Source organism: Amia ocellicauda, chromosome 11 (genome assembly GCF_036373705.1).
Source record: "Amia ocellicauda isolate fAmiCal2 chromosome 11, fAmiCal2.hap1, whole genome shotgun sequence".
Classification (NCBI taxonomy): Eukaryota; Metazoa; Chordata; class Actinopteri; order Amiiformes; family Amiidae; genus Amia; species Amia ocellicauda.
In genome coordinates this window covers 33,610,038-33,630,778 of record NC_089860.1, presented here as the reverse complement: position 1 = coordinate 33,630,778, position 20,741 = coordinate 33,610,038, and the positions used below count along the sequence as shown (strand labels likewise).

Genomic DNA, 20,741 nt, shown 5'->3' with positions numbered 1-20,741 from the left:
GAACACAGAGTCTCTGTTCCCCCTTCACATGCCTTGCGATCCTGGCCAGAGGCACTCCAGGTTTGGGCTGATCTCGGCAGAGCCTTGCCAAACCTAGATTATGTCAACAGTGTTCACATTAACAACAGGCAAACAGGATTCGACCTGGAGCCAGATCTGGCCCAGGCCCAAAGCCATGAGCGCGACGAGGCCCATCCATAGCAGCTCTGCACATTCCTTGCATAACTTTGACAATTTATTTTTCTTTTAATTTAGTCTAAAAGTGTTTGTCAGTGATGCTGTGGTGCTACACAATGGAGACCACATTTTCACAGCTTTCACAGAATTATTTAGGACTTTTAATGTTGTTCCTAATGTTTCACATAATAGATCCAAATATGTAGCTGTGTGTACACGTGTGTATTACTACTAGTATTGTACTATTTTCACTTTTTAAAGGAGGGATGCACCATTATGTGGAACAGGGTGTGATGTCAAAAAGCCATAGTTTGTTTTCAATCCAGTCCGCCTAATATGGGTGATCGGATTTCTAATTTGTTACACGAGCAAGATAGTTTCTCATTCCTGCTTCTCTCGTCCTTGTTGTCGTGCTACGTGATCTTCATAACGTTGACCTTGCATACTTTTTTGTTTGCCTGGAGTCGGATCCACATTTTTAGTTCCCTTTGAGAAAAGCCTCGACAGGAAAAGCAAGTTTTTTTTTTTTTTTTTTGTTTTAGGTTTTTTTTTTATGTCAAATTTCCTTTTGTATATAAATATATAATCATATTAATAATACTTGTTGTATAGAGACCGTTCGAAGTGACCACAATAATGTATGTTGCCATTTTTGGTCATAAATCTTCAGCAGCGTCAGAGGGAAAAGTTAAATTGGAGGGCTTTGGGGATTGGGTTACTGTTTGTTTACACTGGGTCAGATAATAAACTGCAAATGAAATCGAACAACGGGCCGAAATCCCCGTGGGGCTGCCGAGACCTCCTGCAAGAGGAAACTTTGAACCGCTCTCTCTTGGTCGAATGTCGAAAAGTTCCAACTTCAAGCCGCCAAACCAAAGCTTTCGCTGCACATTTCTAGGGTATATCTTTTCCCCCGCACCTCCCCTTGGCCTACAAAAGCTGACTGCATACTTTTGCGAATGTGAAACAGATGTGAAATTGTAATGTACGCTGGTTGAAAAGCCCAAGACCTTACTCCTTTAAATAAAACTGTTTCTCTGTAAAATTACTGGTTAAAGGAAGAGGACGCCTCTCTCTGGATTGAGTGGTCTTTGCACATCTGTATTAGAAAGCATGAGAGGGAGTGGGAGGCCATCTTGGGGAGGGATAATGATGGTGTAATTATTGCTTTAATATGAGAGAGAGGAAAGAAAAAGATGAAAATGCCAAGCTGTCATCTGCTGCTTTGCGTTAAAATGCCGGCAACACACAACTGTGGATCTTCGCAGCCCACGTGGTGTCATTATGGCAGCTGGAGTCACCAGAAATAATCACCCGCTCGGCACCGCAGGGATTTTACATCACCTTACGCTCGTATCTCGGTTAGGTCTGTCGGGACTTATTTCCAGCGCCTTGATGCGTTTCGGTTGAAAGCGAAATCAGTGGATGAGGTAACCGTGTGGAGATGGAAAATGTTGTCTTCCTCCAGTCAGCAGCGAATTCTCTCTCTCTCTGTCGCTCTCTCTCTCGTTCTCTCCCACAAACTGCTCATGACTACTGTTGCTGCTCTCTGGCATTCGATTTAAATTTGACTGAACCCTCATTCAATTGAAATCTGTCAACGGTTTGCACGTGTCTTCTGAGACCTCTCCATCCACTTGCTTCCACGCGGTCAGCAGGGAAATATCGTTGTGGTGAGGACTGATGCAGGGCCCATTGATTAGGAACGGAGGCAATTATTGTTTGGCAATAATTCAACCATTGTTTCTTATTTAAGTTTCTAAACAGACGTCACCGAGGATACATTTAATTTCATTCTGACACCCTGCAGTGTGCTTAACTCTCACTTTCCGGTCTAATCTTTTTTGCTGTACCAGATAGAAGCTGAGGTATTTCTTCATATCGCTTTTGGCCTTTGTTCTTTTTCACTGTCTCCTATTGCTTCATCTTCACTAAGTCATCTGGCACGGTGTCATTCCGTGGAAAGGAGAAGTGAGATTTGTCGGCAGCAAGGGCATTGCTGAGTCACCTTTCTTGAATTTCCTTGCAGGAGAAGTGCCTAGACGTGGCACGGTGTGCATTAGATCTCGTCTCTGCCGAGTCGCAGGCCTGCATGTGTCCGTTCTAAAGAGATAGGGCCAGAAAGACCAGACGTCCTTTTGAGGAGATAAACCCACGCTGTGTGTCCTGCCTGAGCTTTTTTTTAATCCAAAGAATGCTAATTATAAAGGTACCTTTACGTTTCCTGTACAGGATATTAATTACGATGTTAAGACGTGCATCTGCAAATGCAGCTACGATCCTTTCTCCCCCGCAGTGCGTGTTTATGTGCTTATGTGAATGATAGGGTTGACAGGGCTGTTCCCTGCGTCGGCTTTACTTCCAAAGCGAAACGGTCCCGTCTTCTGTGCCTGGAATAGATCTTCCATTGAGCTTCCATGGGTTGAGCACCTGGTACGTGTTAGTGTAATTCCTAAGTTGTGGCAAGATCAAAGGCATTCGAGTCTTCGTATTGATTCAAAACAGCAATTGAGGAGATGCTCTGAAGACGCTGATTGTTATCATGTAGTGCTGCCACAAAGAAACGATGTTCTGTGTGTGTATTGGGGTTTGACATTACTGGCCACAAAAGTGTAATTGCAGATGGCTTTAAACCCCTCTTTCTCCTGCATACGCTTATTTTAAGAATTAGTATAAACTGAACGAGCAAATTGTACAACTAAACGTTGGTGTGGTGGTGAGCCATGCTGGGAATTCTCATCTTTACATATATGCTGCGTCTATATAACCCTTTTTGTATGTTGATATTGTATAGAAAATGTCAGCTGGGAATGATCTGATTAAAGGCGATCTACCCAATCTTTAAAGAAATCTTTCCCTTCTTGGTTTTAATTCTGAGACGACAAACGTCTGCTGGCAGGAGGCAGGGAAGGGGTTCATTTTTAAAAATGGAAGAGAAAAAAAAAAACATAAAAGAAACATCTGGAATGACGCCAGACAGTTCTGATAGTCCCAAAGAGACATGTAACCCTCTGTGACAGCTGTAAAATAAACAGAGCGCTCTGATTGAGGTCTGAATAAATACGGCAATGTTCTTCGAGGGTAGAAAGGTTATGCACCAAGGAGGGGAATGTATACGCCAGATTTCATTCCTGTAATCTGCAGAAGCCATTTGGGCGCCGCCCGTTCCGAGTCGTTGTCATTCGGGGGTGTGTGGAAAAGATGATCAATGGGAATGGAACCTATGGATTTATCGTCAGTGCTTTGTTGTATTTGATCTGCCGCGAGGAATGCGAGTGACACGAAATGATGGAGACTTGACTAGTGTTATGTGGTCGATTCATGGGCTATTTCATCGGATACAAACCTTAACAATCCCTTGTAACTTCTGACCGATACTTTTTCATGCTCCACTTGGTCTTGCTCATGATTGCGAGTTTCTTAACTTTTGCAAGGCCTGAGGGAACATGAAAACCATGGGCAGGATGTATTTTAAACACAACAGTGTCTTACAATAATCTTCCAAGTAGATGCAGTTACTCTGCCCTGGAGAGGAAGAACTGAAAATGCTGAGTCTTTAAATGTGCTTGTTTACCTGGTGCTGATTTGGTTTGTTACTGAAGAGCTGTCCAGAGTCAACAATCATGGTTAAGAATACCCAAATAATTCAGGTTTACTCAATTTTGGGGGGAAAACTATGTCATGGATAATTACAGCAAAGAAACAAACCACTAGTAATTCAATCCTTCTTTCAACTTCTGATGTTTCAGTTTGTGTTCACTTTGAAGTTTGTATGGTATGTATTCTGTTCTAGAAGCTCTCTAAAGAATGGAGAAAGTTTTGTAGCTGCTGCCTTGTCTTAACTGATAGGGAGCCCCTGCAATCTATAAATCTGTTTTCCAGTTACAATCCTGAAATGATTAGCCCTGTTTGCTCTCCACAACGGTAAATAAACAGTGCCAGAGCAATGTAAACTGTCCAGACCACCCACAACCGCCCCACAACCGCCAGCCCTTGAATAGCCACGGACGATTTCAGCCTAATTTCCAGTGGTGAGGTAACGGTGCGTTCCAGTTGGTCGTCCACCTTTGGAATGTCCGCAATCAGCAGCCCTGGTGAAAAATGTAGGTTGTGTGGCTGAAGGATTTATTGAATGTGCACTTTTTTGGGCGGTGGTATTTTAATCCTAGTCCTACCATAGTCTGGCATCCCGGTGGGTTGGCTTCACCAATCAGTCAGTCGGTCCAGATTTAAGACATTGTAAAGCAGGTGGTACTGCTCAAAGGCTGTAGCTGGCAGTCCCCAGGCATTTGCAGTTATTTGAACATACCACCTGTTAAGAGATGAGGCTGGAAGAGGTGTGTCTGCGCCAGATCAGTGTGACTCAAGTTAAAGACCACACCGGGCCATGAATGGTTGACTCCTTCCTACCGCCACCACACAGAGGAAACTCTGAACTCTGCAAATGGTGCCCAGTGGTCAGGCGGAAGCTCGTGTTATCTGTGTTTCATGAGCAATTGCGTTCAGCTTCCTTTGATTGCCCTGTCCGGGGACTGCGGTTTCTCGACTATCATATTTTCAACAGCCGTTTCCAACACCTTCTGTTGCTTGTTTACACAACAAACTGTCTGCTTTGAAAAGTAATGACTCTATTGCACCTAAATTGCCTCTATACCTTTTGTTAAAACGGGCGCTTGTTCTCTTTGTTTAAAGGTTTTCTGTTGGGTAAAATACAAGCCTCTGTTTCATATGAACTTTGAGTCCTATTGTGTCCTGTTTTTATTTTTGGTAGCTTTTATTATTGTTAGTCATTTTGTTATTTTACCTGTTTGCAATGGCCTCCTAATGCAAAATAACCTTGGAACTTAGTATCTGGAAGTAATCCAGAAAATAGGAATAATTAAACCCGAAGAGGAGTATATTTATTCTGCTGCAGCATTTGGATTTTCGGGGACAAGTTCTTTGTTGTGGTCTTCGCAGGCTGCTGTAAGGAGATCGCTTGTGCTGGCAGGAGAACACACATCTACTCGAGAAACTCGCTGTCCTTCCTTTGAGTCAGTGTAAACTGTTTTGCTTTTCTTTTCTATTTAATCCATCAGACTTCACATTAAGCCATATAAGTTAAGTTGTTTTCAGTGACGTAGCAAAGCTTTGCAAGCCATTCAAAAATAATTACTAATAACTAATAATAACTACATTTATTTTATTTTACTCTATTCTGTTTTCATTTAATGAGAGGTGAATTAGTATATATACTACTACTACTACATGTATAAGAAGATTGCTCAAAATGCTCAATGAAAGGATTTGTCCAACCAAGGCATTGGCCACACAGCAAAATGAAGACCATGGACCTAATTTTCCATTGGTCACATAGTTACTGCTGAGTATGACAAGAAGTTCTTATAAATTGCATTCCATTTTTGAGGGGTTTCAACTTAAAGGGGAGCTTTTTGCAACCATTTTGAGTTTGAAGATAATCAGTCAGTATGTTACAGTCGATCTCATAAACACATGTCCTGCCCTTAATATATATTAGTATATTCTTTACCGAGTTCGGAAACGCAGGCCCTGTGCTGTGCAGCTTCTGGATAAAATTAGCAGTAAAAGGATGTATCAAGAAAATAACACCGTGGAAAAAATAGCCCTCACCTGTTTGAGTAATTAAAGCTTCAACTCTCATGATGGATAGCAGCACCAAGCCCACATTTACCCCTCCATCTTTGATGACTAAAAACATTCACAATAGCCTCTCTCTCTGCCAAGATTTCAGCCAGACCTACAGGTGGCCGGAGTTTTGCTTGTGGGGAGACTTGTGTTTCAAAGGAAACCCATTGTTGTTGCAAACCTGCTTCAGAGAGAGGACTGTATGATCTCGGCATGATCAAGCTCAAAGTTTAATTCTTCCCACAAATCGGGGCTAGAGATAGTGATGAAACCGCACTGCAAAGTAAACAGCAGTGTGTGCGATCAGGGTGGACGCCAGGGATGTGTAATGCCTTCTGCTTGGCTGCTTGATTAAAGTCTGCTGCATCCAACGATACAGTAGGAGGGTGGAAATAGTTATATTGTTTGCATAACAGGAAACGGTGTTAGCGTATTTACACATGGTTTATATCAGATTAGCCTTGTGCAGGGGAGAAGTCTCAGTTTTGCACAGCAGTTCCCTCCTGTTATTCTACATGGATTTATTTTTTTCTCCAGTAAATATGCACTTATCTCTATCTGTAAATATGTCAGACACTGGTGTCTGGTGTCAGACACTACATGTCAAGTGGGGAATCTGAGACCTTGAGAGATACCTGACCTTAACTGACAGTTTAAAGTTGAAAAATGAACTCGAATTCTAGTGAGCTTGTGTTATGCTTTGAAAAAAATATGTAAATATATTTTAGACAGGAAATATATATACATCAGATGAGTATTTTGTTAGAATAAAAACAAAAAGGAGAATAGACCACCTCGATGAACAGCACAAATAGACAGATTTATTGCACGATTAAATTGGACACCTGCGTTGTTAAGTATACACTGAGATGTCGCTTGACTGCAGAGAACCCCGTGTTTACATGTGTCACTAAGTACTGCTCTGCGAGGCCTGTACCGATCAAAAAACATGCAATTACAAAACGAAAGGTGGACATTAAGATGAGAACGATAACACATTGTTGTCATTAAAGGCCTGTTCTGTATGTTTTAAGGATTTAGCTTCAGGGGGCACGTTAAGTTCATGTATGACCTACTGTCTTTAGGATTCATAATACAGGCTTTACCTCTGTTTACATTGTGTCAAATGAGTTTCAGTTTAATGTTGGCTTTAGGATATTCCTTGGCAACACATGTAAAGGGGAGCACTTGCCAATTATCATCTTAGCAGTGATGTAAATTGTATCAACATAAATAGTTACTTTAAGATGGGAATGATCCTGAATTAGTTTGAGGATACTCAGATTGTCATAATAGTGGAAATTCAGAATCATATAATGTAGTCCTTCAGTACTGGTAGGCCATTTTATCAGAGGAAGTCCTAACAGTATTGCCTTTTCCATCTTGCTGTATGGAGAGAGAGCTGGCTGGGTTGTGTGAAACCGGGAGATTTCAATGTCAACTGGCTCAGAGGAATTCGTAAAGGAAAATGTAACCTTTGGTAACAAGTCTTCTATTGCTAACATAATATTATTGTTCCAGCAGTGTCTGCCTCTATCCAAACAGGCGTTTTACAAGCCAGTCCCTTTTAACACTTTCGAAAAGCGCCAACAATTCCCCGTCTAGAGTAAGCATCCGGGCTTTGATGTTAAATAGAGCGTGACTCGAGTTTGAGGAGGGATGTATTCACAGTCTGTGACCATCCCTACTGTTCAGTCAGCAACACTTAAATGAGACACTGTGTACTGTATACATCTGACCCACAACACGTCTGGCCCAACGCAATCGGCTTCACATCGATGTGCCCACTGAGCCAATCAGAACCTGTGGAAATGCTTACTGTAAAGAGTTATTTTCACTCAATCGGGAAACCAAACGGTGTGAGGGCAGGAGTTGGTTAGAGTCGGTCAGATATTTTGGGGAAAGACCCCCCCACCCAAGGGACAAGATATTTAGTGTAGCAGTTCTTACTGTATAGGAACAAAGGTGTGATCCTTATTGTAAGTCATTGAAATCCTATATCCCTCACCTGTCAGCCGAGACCGGAATCCTTTGTGGCTTTTGCAACAATATAGATTATTTTTGGAGCCTTTTCTTGCGCATCACTGACACCCTTTTTCTTTTCCTGCTTAAACACAAATATTGTTTTGGGAGCGGTAGGGCTTTCTAAAAATCCCAGATTCTGTTTTCAATCATCCTTGACGTAGGGAGACAGAAACCTCAGCTGCAGCGCTGCTCCTGGTGACGTCAGCGTCTGCGCTCACTGGGCCAAATTCCTGCCTCCGGGGGCGTTTCATTTTCCTGTCAGATACCGTCCGTCTACTGCGGCTTGACATAAGACGTTACAATAGGACCAAGAATGCTGGAATCCAGGAAGCCTGCAAACCGAAGTGAAGTCTACTGTATTGATCGTTTTTTTTTTTTTCCCGGTATTGTTGCCAAACCTGTTCTGCAACGTATTCAGGATGGTCTTGTTTTCGGTTTTTGGTGTCGAGGGAGCCTTAAACTCACTTCAAACCCGAAGCCTCGAGCCTTCCAGATCTGTTTCACACTCCCAGCCTGACGTGGCTTTTTATCTGTCTGGTATGATGTCAGTTTGACCCATCAGCAGGGTTTGTCTAAAGTATCTGAATACTCTGGCTTGTAATTAACATCCTTACTGACAGGTTACTTCAGCTCAAGTGGATGCTAAGTGAAATCCAACCCCGCTGCCTGAGGGAGACGGCTCACATACCCTCATTAGTAGGCCGTAGCGCGCCATTAATGATGCTACTGGTGTGTATGGATAAACAGAGTCTTTAGAGATTTTTTGTTTTGTTTTGTTTAGTTTTTTTCACCTCTTTGGCAATAATAACATATTCTTAGTTTTTATTTTGCACCGTGTGAAGGAAAGGTAACCCTCAGTTAAAGTATAAGCAATTTGGAGTTGCTGGAGTTACCTGTTATTAACTCTCTTAAAACAGGTACTTTACACCCTGTGTGTTTCTAAAACTTACCCCCAGTTTTTGAAATAAGTTTGAGAAATAATCTTTCTTTTGGGTGCACTTCAAATGTATGCACTTGTACATATAAGGAGATTAGGAGAAATACATTTTTCTTCTGAGTAATGTATACAGGGTCCAACACCCCACAGCACTATGAAATAAGATCCAAGAGACCCGGAAGTCATAAATAATAACAATATTAAGAAACCAACACACCACAAAAATGAATGAAACCGTGAAAGCCAATATCGAGTGCACGTGACGTAATCGGATCTGGCACAACGCTGGTTATTGAGGTGTCGGTGTCGTTCTGAGGGCTGAGGAGAGGGTTTAAGATGGAGGAGGTATTTGGGCTGAAACGCTGATATTTCAGCTGCTGTGGAGAACGTCTCGATAGGTGGTCTACTGCGCTACTGCCTCGGCTCTGAGCTCTCGTTCTGTAAATATTGTGAGGTAAAATGATACCAAACTGCGCTGAGATCTTGGTTATACACACACGAGTTTTGGCAACATTAATTGGCAAGAAATCATGGATGCAAGTATTTGTCAGATCTGAATGCTCGTTAAGGTACTTACTAACGAGGTCTCGGAGGTATGAGGCAAACTTTTCAGGGTAGTAAGCGCATGTGATTCGTGCAGTGACAAGCGTATTCGGTCATGACTTGGCTTAAATGCGCGCAGGACTTTTATTGGGTGGGTTGTGTGTCTGTCTCTAACTCTATTGACTCTCCGGCATAAAAATGCACTAGACGCTGCCTTCACGTTTCATTTAGCTAGAGACACCAAATCAAAACTGACCTTTTTGTTTTAGATTCTGGGCTAGCATTAATCAAAACATACTTTTATATATGCTACATTTCCCAACCTACTTTATTTCAAATGCACATTTTAGAATTTTAGGTTAGAATTATCAGTTCTTCGTTTGATTGCAAGTTACCTAGTTGACCCCAGGATCTCAGCCTGCCATTTTTGAAGGAACACAGATAGTCGGCTTCAACTACATGACTACATGTTTCATTGTGGAGCTTCATATAGTCCTTTGGGTTGACTTGGTCTGTAACCTCTGAGGATTTTTAATACCAGGACCAGATCACATCGCCGTTGGCTTTGTTCGTAACTCAGAAGATCCCAGATGATGCAACACCATTGTGTCATGGTTGAGTCCGTACACAACAATGGTGCAATTACAGTAGGAGCTCAACTGGTGGGAAAGGAAATCTAAATGATCCAAGAAATTAGTCAGGGGGGGAATTAAGGCATGCAATGCTTTATTAGTCCATTTTCGATTTGGCTACAAAGCAGGGTTTTATGAAGAACATACCTTTTAAAAAGTATTGCTGCCTGATTCCAAACCAAAACCAAAACACATTCATAATCTGATATCTACCTGACTAATATGACATCGCAAAGTAGCGTCTCCTTTTAAAATGACTCCCAGTGACCGATCATTGTGTTCGTCTATTAATAGTTTATTAATAGTCTAAAATTAGTTAATTGGTATTTTTCTTGAATTCAACAAAAGTTAGAAATGATAACGAAACTTCGGCCCGGCTTCCCTATTGCGAATTCCAACCCCTTACTACTTGGTGGTGACTTTGCATTAGGTGTACTCAAGATGCCTGTGGCAAATGGGTAAGCCGAGGCGTGTGGAATGTGCTCATGGGCGGGTGGGATGAAGTATTGTTTTAATGTGGGCCTCTATCTGTGTGTGTCTCTCTCTCTGTAGTTTCCAAATGAGTAATCCACAATCTGTCCGTTTTCCTCTCGCAGGGGCTGTACCAGAATCGGACACCATGAGTGATCGCTTCGACTGCGACAACTGCAAGGAGTCCCTGTACGGCCGGAAGTACATCCAGGCCGAAGACAACCCCTACTGTATCCCCTGCTATGACAGCCTGTTCACCAACACCTGTGATGAGTGCAAGGAGCTGATTGGACACGACTCCAGGGTGAGATGGCCGCCTGCTGTTTCTCCAAGGCTCGGCCGGGGCAGAGTTGGCCTCGTTTTTTTGTGTTTGAGTATCAAGATGCTGGGAAACATTCTCAGACTGGTGTAGAGGGACACAAACAAGGTCCTCCTCGCTCTTGCAGTACCTTGTCATCCTTATCATTCTCAATCATCTAAAGTCACAAATACTCCCAAAGATCTTGTGCATTATTGACACTTTTCTGTGCAAAACGGGTGCTGAAATTAAAATTTAAAAATCCTTTGATAGACACAGACTGTTCTTTCAAAAAACAACATACAAACACCATCACAGAAACAGCTGGAAGATTGTGAATGTTTTGCATCAAGATACAAGAGATAGAGACCTTTTAGATCCTGCAATTCACTCGTTTCTTTGGAAGCGAAGAGCTTTGTCATCTTCTGATCCATTCTTGGCTGTGGGAAATCGTCCTGAACCCTGACATACAGCCCAAAATCTGGCTCCTCTTTCTGTGCGTTTGGACGGCCATTCGGGTTATATTTATGACGGCAAAGATTAATCGCAGATCGGTCTTGGAAGACAGATAGGTCTTTTCTAAAGTGCAACTGCTTATTGTCAACAAACATCGGAGTTGCTTCTTGGATCGTGATCTGTTTAGTGCTTGACTAAAGAGCTTTAGTTTCTCATTAAAAGTTCAGGGAAAAAATAACATGTCTCGGTTGTACATTTTCTAAACAAAACAAGTTTCCTAACGAGAGACGGAGGACCGCGGGGGATGTGTGTAACGATTGTTGTTTACTGTCCGAGGAACAGTGGCCAATGTAAACCGGAGGTTACTGATGACTGACCCTGTGAGTGGCAGTGACTCCCTGGATGCTTGCGTGCTGATATTTTTACACCGCAGTGCGCTCGCTGCCTCTCGTTCGTTAGTTCTGCATTCTTCCGAGTGCGCTGTATGTTTACACAGCTAAACATGTGGGATTGGAGTCTCCTGTTGTTGAAAGAGGGGGAAAAAAAACAGATACAGCACAAACTCCAAGTGAAAACAGCTGCTATCTAAACCATATCAGCTTGCTGCGGTTTCATAGGTTTTGATCAGTATTTCTAACCCTGTATGTCACTCCGTATCTAGGGTCCATTCATCTTTTCTTCCTATTTTCTCCCTGCTTTGGTGCTCTACTGTCTAAAATGTTACACTGTAACATTATTAGTTATAACGATAAAATAACACGACAACTCCCATTCACAATTTGCACACGGTCACATTGCAAAATACTTTGTGTAATCGTGGGAAAACTGTCATTACGTTTTTATACCTCCAGATTCCCATCCCTGTCCAGACTCTCCATCAGTCTAGACTCATTTGAAACCCTACACTGTTTATAATATAACCATTTAAAATGAACCAGGATGTCTCCTGTAACGCACAGTTGGACGGCCTGGTAACGCCGGTCCCTGCCGTTGTCCACAGGAGCTGTTCTACGAAGACCGGCACTACCACGAGCACTGCTTCCGCTGTTTCCGCTGTGACCGGTCCCTTGCGGACGAGCCCTTCACAAGCCAGGAGGATGACCTGCTCTGTAACGACTGCTACTGCAACGAGTTCTCGTCCAAGTGCGTCGCCTGCGAGAAGACCGTCATGCCAGGTATGTGGGGTCTCGTACAGCCTACCACCCATTTCTCTATTCCGTTGTCCTTTTCTCTCCTGGAAAACCGGTTGTTTCACGAGATCTCAATGATTTATAACAACCAAGAGGTGGCTGTTCTTGGTTGATTTTGGATTTTGGTTGCCCAGTTATTTCCAGAATTGTATCCAAATGTTTCTTAAAGGAACTCACTGTCGGCTTCCTCTGGCATGGCTGGGAGGTTTGTGTTGTGTCCTAAATGCACCTAAACTTGATATCCACTTGAACTTTAGTAGTAGTGTAGTTTTATTTTTGAGTTTGTAGTCCATGGGAATGGTTCCCTGTCAGCATTTTGAGTGCCTGCCCCCTCCATGTTCAGGATTAGAGAGATTCAGTTGAGGTGTATTAGTTTACCTATAAATTAAGGGTTTCAGTTCAAGGTATATTAGGTGTCACAAATTGACACAAATTGGGCCATATACAAACAACGTTTACTGTCATGTTAAATTATCACCTGTTTTCCCAATGAAGAGAAAAAAAACCCTCAAAGAAATGTGAAGTCAGAGTTATAATTTTAAGTTAACAAGACTAATATTAAATGCTTCATTTTTAAAATTATGTACCATTGGAGTTTGAAAATGACATTAAAATATAGCCTACAGGACAAGAGATATGCAAGTAGTGGAGTAGGTTACAGGGACAGGTGTTTTAGGTAGAGGAATCACAGATACCCAAAGAGAATTAATGTATTTAGTTAGAAGGAAAAACCTTTAAGATCTGGACTCATTTTCCAGTAGCCAAACTCTCCATATCTCAGCGTTCAGGCAGGGCTGGTATCAGTGAGGAGGAGAAACCTGACGGGGAAACTGTAGAGTGGATATTGACTGAGAGACAAAGAGTTAATGAACATCTATCAAGTTGGAGGTGACAAAGTAATTGCCGGTTTGCTTGACTGACTGTCTCCCAGCCAAACCCTTTTTCTGGCAGTGGCCCACGCACTGACAACGAGAGCAGATTGGGCTGTGTGCGGCACGAGCAGAGCAGTCACGAAAAGAAAAGAAAATAATTCTCTCTTGTCAAGGCTCGGTAATTTCAGTTTTCTATAAACTTGGCAAGTTTTGCACATTCTTATTAGCGGAGAGGGAGAGATACGACTCCAAACATAAAACAGTGTCTTCTGTGATGTATCCTTGGGTATCTGTTTGGATTCCACACATACAGAGACTGTGATTAATATCTGCACACTCCCTGCTGCCCAAATATGTGTTACTTTTTACTGTTTGTCTGCTGTGCAGGAAATGCATTTTTGTGTGGACAAAGAAAGAGAAAACATGACGCTTCAACTTGGGAAATGCAGTCATGGGTTAAAATTTCAATCACACCTTTTTAATAACCATCTGTGTTACATATTGGCACAAGTGGAGTGCTTTAACATTTTGGCTGGGATCCACCGTGCAAGGAGAACTCCTACCCAACACCACAACACTTCTGCCAAAGACACAATGACAATCAACCCACATCCTGCTGTTGAAGTTTTATATGCAGGTGTTCAACCCCCAGGGGTATTATGAGTCCTTTTTAGACTGAACGAATGTTTATTTGTTTATTTATTTATTTATTTATTTATGTATTAATGTATTAATTTGTTTGTTAGACTGTTGTGTTAACATAGTAAATCTGTTAAAAAGTATTGTCTTGCATAAATATTACTGCCACTTTTGTCATCGCATGGTGTTTTAAAGAATAAAACCTCTACATATAGATCAAGCAATCACAGCCTAATTAAATCAGTCAAGGAGAGGAATGTCCTGTCCAAAGCTTTCGTATATTAATGTGGTTCATATCATCGTGCACAGTAGTAAGGTGTGATGGGACGGCTGCCCATAATTGTGGAAGTTCAGACAAAATAAATTAAGTGTAGGAGTCCGCAATTTACAGTTTCGATGTGCTTGATGGAGGGCTCTGGAAAACCTGCACTGTGATACAGGGCGACACCAGCAGGTGCCAAGTAATAACGATGCATTATCGCACTGCTTTTCAGTGTGAACACTGTTCTCATTGACCTTAGTGGTTGTTTGCTTCTGTTTTTTATTTTTAGTGCTGTTGCCGTACTAAAGAATCAAGCCTGTTGTGTTTTGTCAGGAACACGAAAGCTGGAGTACGGGGGAAGCACCTGGCACGAAAGCTGCTTCATTTGCCACAGCTGCAAGCAGCCCATCGGGTCCAAGGCTTTCATCCCAGACAAGGAGGACCACTACTGCGTGCCCTGCTACGAAAACAAGTTCGCCCCGCGCTGCACTCGCTGCAAGCAGGTAGGAGAGCGCACGGAGAGGAATACCGCAAGATGTGTGTAGAGATGTAGCACAGAGTGTACAACTCATTACACACTCCGCTTTTAATATGTGCGCTTTGCAAGGGTCTTTAAATCTTGAAGTAATATTGCAAGTGGCTGAAAACATTGATACGGTTGTATTTTAGGACATAAAATGTATCTTGAATTCTACTTTATTTTGCTTTTCGTGTAGTAACCCGTGTTGTAGATTTGACGGGCATTACGTCGTCTTATTTGGCAGCGGCTCAGATCAATAAAACTGACCTTTTGCCCGGCCTATGTGCTGGAAGGAATGCAAACCACCATTTAATAACCATTTAATATAATTTTGACTTTGACTGTCAGTGACTCTGGGGTTCAGATACAGGTGTTTTTTTTTTTTTTTTTTTTAAACAGAAAACCTTTAAATGTCCAGTAATTATAGGGTCAGCTGTCTACCCTAATTATATTACACTGTTAAGCTGTCTCTCGGTTATTAAGCAAGGGTATCACTTTGGCAAACATTTAACATTTCCGTGTCAGGGCACGTTTAGACCTTGTCCTGTCAGGAAGTGTTTGGGAATCGTGGCGGCAGGTGGTAACTCTAGTGACAAACCGCAGGGTGGGCAACAACAGGCATAACTCATGTGCGAGTCACCTCAGCCTGTTAACTGTTAAACATTCAGTCGGCACAACTGTTGTAATCCTACCTTGCCTAGTGTATGAGCTTTATACAAACTGACAAGAGACACGTCAGCTCTGTGCTCCCTGTCTGAGCCCATTATGAATTGATTCAGTTGATGCCTGGTAACAGACTGCTATTATTGTTATTATTATGAACTCCGGGGTTCATGAGAGATGGACGGATGGAGATAAAAACAACAGCTGGGAAGTCATAGACTACGAATAACCAGTCAAGCCAGGTTCCTGGGCTTCGAAATGGCCCATTTAAAATCCAGTTTACACAGTTTTAAGAACCCCCCCTTCCCCAGGAATGTATTCGAATGCATTCTGCAAGCCTGGTGGCTGTTTCTGCAAGATTGTCCACGTCTATCTTTGTCAGCTGTCTCTCTTTAAACGGCGAACCCTTTTTCTTTAGTTCTCCTTCTCTTTTTGACTTTTTGGAATCACTCGTTCTAGTTTTTTTCTTCTAATAATGTATACTACTGTGGGAAAGAGGACGTGTCTTTATTGGGAACTTCTCCAGCTCTTGGGCATTTATACTAAAACAATGAACGCCAAATTATGACCGCACAAGAACAGCACAAGAAGCTGTGTACTTTTCCCACCAACCTTGTCTTTGTGGTTTTGGTTCCTACATCTCTGTGCTTGTACTCATCAGCGCTTGCACTTCAGACCCTTCTCAGAGTCACAAGTGGGCGATTTCGCAATCGAACCTGGTGGTTTACAATCTGTGGTTTTGGGGAACTGCGAGGGGGTCCGTGTCAGTTTTTCAGCTGTGACTCACGTTTGAGTCAACGGTTTCTCTGAGGCCAAAAAAACGAAATAAAACTGAAGGTTCTGCTGACGAAGGTTCTTCATTCTGAGTTTTTAACTGCTTGTAATTAAATGCAGGGTCCTTTGGCACTTAATGTTTCTCAACAGACACGGTTACTATCCTCTACCATATCAGTATTTGGTTTTGAAATGTAAAATGGAATCTGCTGAATACATGTATTATGATTTAATATTTTATATATTGATTTTTGTTACAGACACTAGCTAAAGGAGGGGTGACCTACCGGGACGAGCCCTGGCACAAAGAATGCTTCGTCTGCACTGGCTGTAAAGTCCAGCTGGCTGGCCAACATTTCACCTCCAAGGAGGACAGTCCTTACTGTCTGAAGTGCTTTGGGAACCTCTATGCCAAGAAGTGTGAAGCCTGTAGCAAGCCTATCACAGGTACAACTCTCGCCCAACCGCCTGCACCTTGACACCCACAGGTCAGGACCATAGAGAGGACACTGGTGTGAGGAGGCGATTCTGATCGGCCTGCATGTTCGGTCACTTATCGATCACTCAGTGTAAAAAGATCATAAGAACATAAGAAAGTGTCCAATCGCCCCATCGTGCTCGTTTGTTGTCCATTAATAACTGAGTGATCAAGGATCCTATCCAGTCTGTTTTTGAATGTTCCCAAATTGTCTCTTCAGCCACATCGCTGGGAGTTTGTTCAGATTGTGACGCCTCTCTGTGTGAAGAAGTGTCTCCTGTTTTCTGTCTTGAATGCCTTGAGGCCCAATTTCCATTTGTGTCCCCGGGTGCGTGTGTCCCTGCTGATCTGGAAAAGCTCCTCTGGTTTGATGTGGTCGATGCCTTTCATGATTTTGAAGACTTGGATCAAGTCCCCACGTAGTCTCCTCTGTTCCAGGGTGAAAAGGTTCAGGTCCTCAGTCTCTCAGTAGGACATTCCCTTCAGACCTGGAATAAGTCTGGTTGCTCTCCTCCAGTGTAGTACTTACTTTGTTCATATGGTTTAAACCAGGCTTACAACACCGGACACCTGTCTGTCGTTGTGTTAAGACCTCTTCTAAGTCAAGTTTTTTTCACCCCTTTGTGTTCTCAGGATTCGGAGGAGGGAAATACATCTCGTTTGAGGAGCGCCAGTGGCACCAAACCTGCTTCACCTGCTCCCGGTGCGCCGCCTCGCTGGTGGGGAAAGGATTCTTCCCCGAGAACGACGAGATCTTGTGTCGCGACTGCAACAGCGATCTATAAGAGCCGGGACCCCCGAGGACCGCTCTGTCGCTGTTCGAGAGCTCGTCCACTGAGGACGGGGGGGGAGTGTGGCGCACGGCGCACATTGAGAGCATGTGGCGAGTGTGGAGAGTGTGAATGGACTCGAGAAATGATATTGTGAAAAAGCAAACCTGTCATTTTTTTTTATATATTTTTTAATTAAGGGTTCATAGAATGATCACAAAAGAAACGTGCATGTTTTTTTTGTTTTGTTTTTTACTTCTGAATACCTTACCACTATGTTTGCACCATATATGTGTGCCAAGGCTAGTGAACAATAGAGCAATGATGCAATTTGATTAATAGTTACAATGAAAAGGTTTGAGGGATGGGAGAGGGTTATATTTGAGAGTTTACGTTCTAGAATGTCATAAGCCTTCCTACATCTTTGTGAGGTCAAGAAATGTTTCCACGTGATCACTTTCTCATAAGGCATTCATAAGGGATGTTTTAATTGAATCATTTTTGTTGCCAGCTATCCTTTCATAATTAATTCAGATTAATTATAATGCGGAGGACCAGATGTGCAACTTTGCACTTTTCGTACAGGACACCAAAGGACCCCTCTTCGCTGTTTGTCCACATAATCCTACAGTGCTGTAACACTGAAACAAGTTTATACGCAGCCCCGAAACACACAGGTCAACTGCTGTACATGGAATTTAGTTAGAAGTTACCATTTTCAAAGCGGTAACGCAATTAGTTTCAATGGGAATGAAAAATGATCACCTCCTGAACCAACGCCAAAGGAAAGACGCTACACACAGACAGATGCAAACACCGCAAGAGTAGTAGCTTTCATATCACATAACCACTAATTTTATTAAAACAGTTATGATAGAATTATATATATATATTTTCTGTTGAATGTTTCATCGACTCCAAAGGTTGTCTTGAGGTTGGATGAGATGTAATCGCTTTCAGACTAAAGTAATCTTTTCTTTATTTTCTCGATTTGTATGTTACCTTCCTCATAATTGCTACTTTTGCTTTGAAGACATCCTAAATAAAAAAGAGGGCTAGCCCCACTCCTCTTGGGCTGTCTGTGTGAAGAGAGACCGAATGGTATGCATGTTGATTTTATCAGTTTGTTTGTTTGTGGCTGTTGTTTTTCTGTTCTGGATGTTGTTTGTATCTGTATTACTCGTTGTCCACCTATGCAAAATTTATATTCCACGATTTTGTACAAAAAAGAAAAAGCTTTGATGCGGGCAAGTCAGAGTGGATTATGTTATGCTTTATTATGCTTTCGAGTTTAGCAAACCATGTCAGGATTCCTCAAGCGTGAACATGGATGAGAAAATCTCTGTTGTGCTACAATGTTCATTTATATGGTTGGTTTTTTAAAGGCTTATATAAATAAATTAAAACTGAAAAGTCACAGTCCTATGTTTTCATTTTGGTCTACATTACCGCATGGAGAACTATTAAATATCCCTGAACGAGAATAGGTTTCAAACTGCATGATGTGAAGTTAAACTCACAGATATTTGTTTGGGCACATTCTGCTTCGGAGAAAAACCACAGATCAACTATGCTTGTGGCGTCTGAACTGCATTTAGGGGGAAAACTAATTGAGGAGCATTTATGATTCCTCCCAGCCTTGAATCCTTAAGAGTACTTCTTCAGGGGTCAGGATCGATTACAAATATAAATGGAAATCATGGCTGGAGGTTTCATTCATTTTTCTGTGCTAGTCTTTCTCTGCCATGTCAGTTTTCCCTCCAAGACCTTTCACACAGACGCTAGACTCGTCCTTGAGTGACTGGGAGTGATCGTGAAGCTGGGACTGAATGTCTCTGACTTGTAATTGTATCTAAAACCAGACGACCGCAGCATTGCTCCTGCCTTTTGAATTGACGGGAATAAACCCTGACGACAGTGTGGACCCGAGGGTGCTGGGGTTGGGAGCTGCTCTGTTTTCATGGCTTGAGAGAAGACCTAGATAAAACACACGCCAGTTTATAACAAACATACCCCTTTAGATGCTATTCAGCTGTTCCCCCCCCCCCCCCCAGAAACATAGATTGTTTCACCAAAAAAGGAAATGAAAAACCAGAGTGCTTTCCTGAACGAGAGGCGGGTGGTGGGGGTTGTAACATCTGGATTCAATCCATGCCGTGATGGGGTCGCTGATACAGGCCGACTAATTTCTGATTTATGGACAGAAACTGTGATTGTGACGCAAACCCTGGTGCCCCCGAAGGGTCTTGAAAACAACAAGTGAGAAAAACACATTTGGGCATGCGGCCTGTAATCAGCGGCCAGTGTTTCTGAAACGCCACGCTGGGGTGGCAGGGGCCGTGAAAAACTACATCTGCGTCAAAAGTCAAATATTTACACGCAAAAAAAAAAATCTAAACTGCAAGTGATATTATGGCACAGTTTGTGCTTGTCAGGCACTAAGCACAGGAAGTCTTATGCAAGACCTTAGAAGAGACAGCAGCTCAAGATGTGTGATTGTTAAATGAATTTACAGCACAGTCATTTTGGAGATATTCAGCTTTCATACAAAGATTGCGAAAACCGTTTTGAATATAGACTGTATATAGATCATCATCATCATCATCATCATCATCATTTGCCTTCATCATGATGTTTCCATGTGCTTCTAACTACAGCTTCTCTTTTCCATTTCACGCTTGCAAAGTTTATATATCAACTAGACTAAATGCATATACAGACAGGTGACAAATTAAAGGAAAAAACAACAAATTGTCTCAGTAAGGTCATGGGCACCACGAGCCCCAGAACAGCCTCAATGCTCTTGGCACAGACTGTACGAGTCTCTGAACTCTACTGGAGGGATGGAACACCATTCTTCCACAAGATATCCCTCATTTGGTGTTTTGATGATGGTGGTGGAGAGCGCTGTCTGACACTTCGGTCCAAAATCTCCCATAGGTGTTCAATTGGGTTGAGATCTGGTGACTGAAGGCCATAGCATATGATTCACATCATTTTCATACTCATCACACCATTCAGTGACCCTCGTGCCCTGTGGATGGGGGCACTGTCATCCTGGAAGAGACCACTCCCATCAGGATAGAAATGTGTCACCACATAAAGGTGATCACTCAGAGTAACTTTGTCATGATTTGCAGTGACCCTTCCCTCTAAGGGGACAAGTGGACCCAAACCATGGCAGGAAAATGCCCCCCACAGCATAACAGAGCCTCCGGACCCCCTCACTGTAGGGGTCCTGCAGTCAGGCCTGTACCGCTCTCTTGGTGTCCCACACATGCACTCGCCCACTTGTCCAGAACACGAGCCAGTTGAGCGTCTGTGTGACTGAAGCTCCTGCCATTCGTGCCCCAAAAATGACCCCTCTTTCACAGTCACTTAGATCCTT

The 20,741-nt window shown here is 42.6% G+C and overlaps 1 protein-coding gene across 1 annotated transcript in view; it reads left to right on the top strand.

The window, feature by feature from the left end:
- Window positions 1-18,770, top strand: part of fhl3a (four and a half LIM domains 3a) — a 37,444-nt gene extending 18,674 nt beyond the window's left edge. The window contains exons 2-6 of the mRNA XM_066717563.1: window positions 10,557-10,735; window positions 12,186-12,360; window positions 14,482-14,651; window positions 16,366-16,552; window positions 17,217-18,770. Coding sequence (XP_066573660.1) covers window positions 10,557-10,735; window positions 12,186-12,360; window positions 14,482-14,651; window positions 16,366-16,552; window positions 17,217-17,368 — 863 coding nt within the window. The 3' untranslated portion in view covers window positions 17,369-18,770. The remainder of the gene's footprint in view (window positions 1-10,556; window positions 10,736-12,185; window positions 12,361-14,481; window positions 14,652-16,365; window positions 16,553-17,216) is intronic.
- The last annotated feature ends 1,971 nt before the right edge of the window (window positions 18,771-20,741 follow it).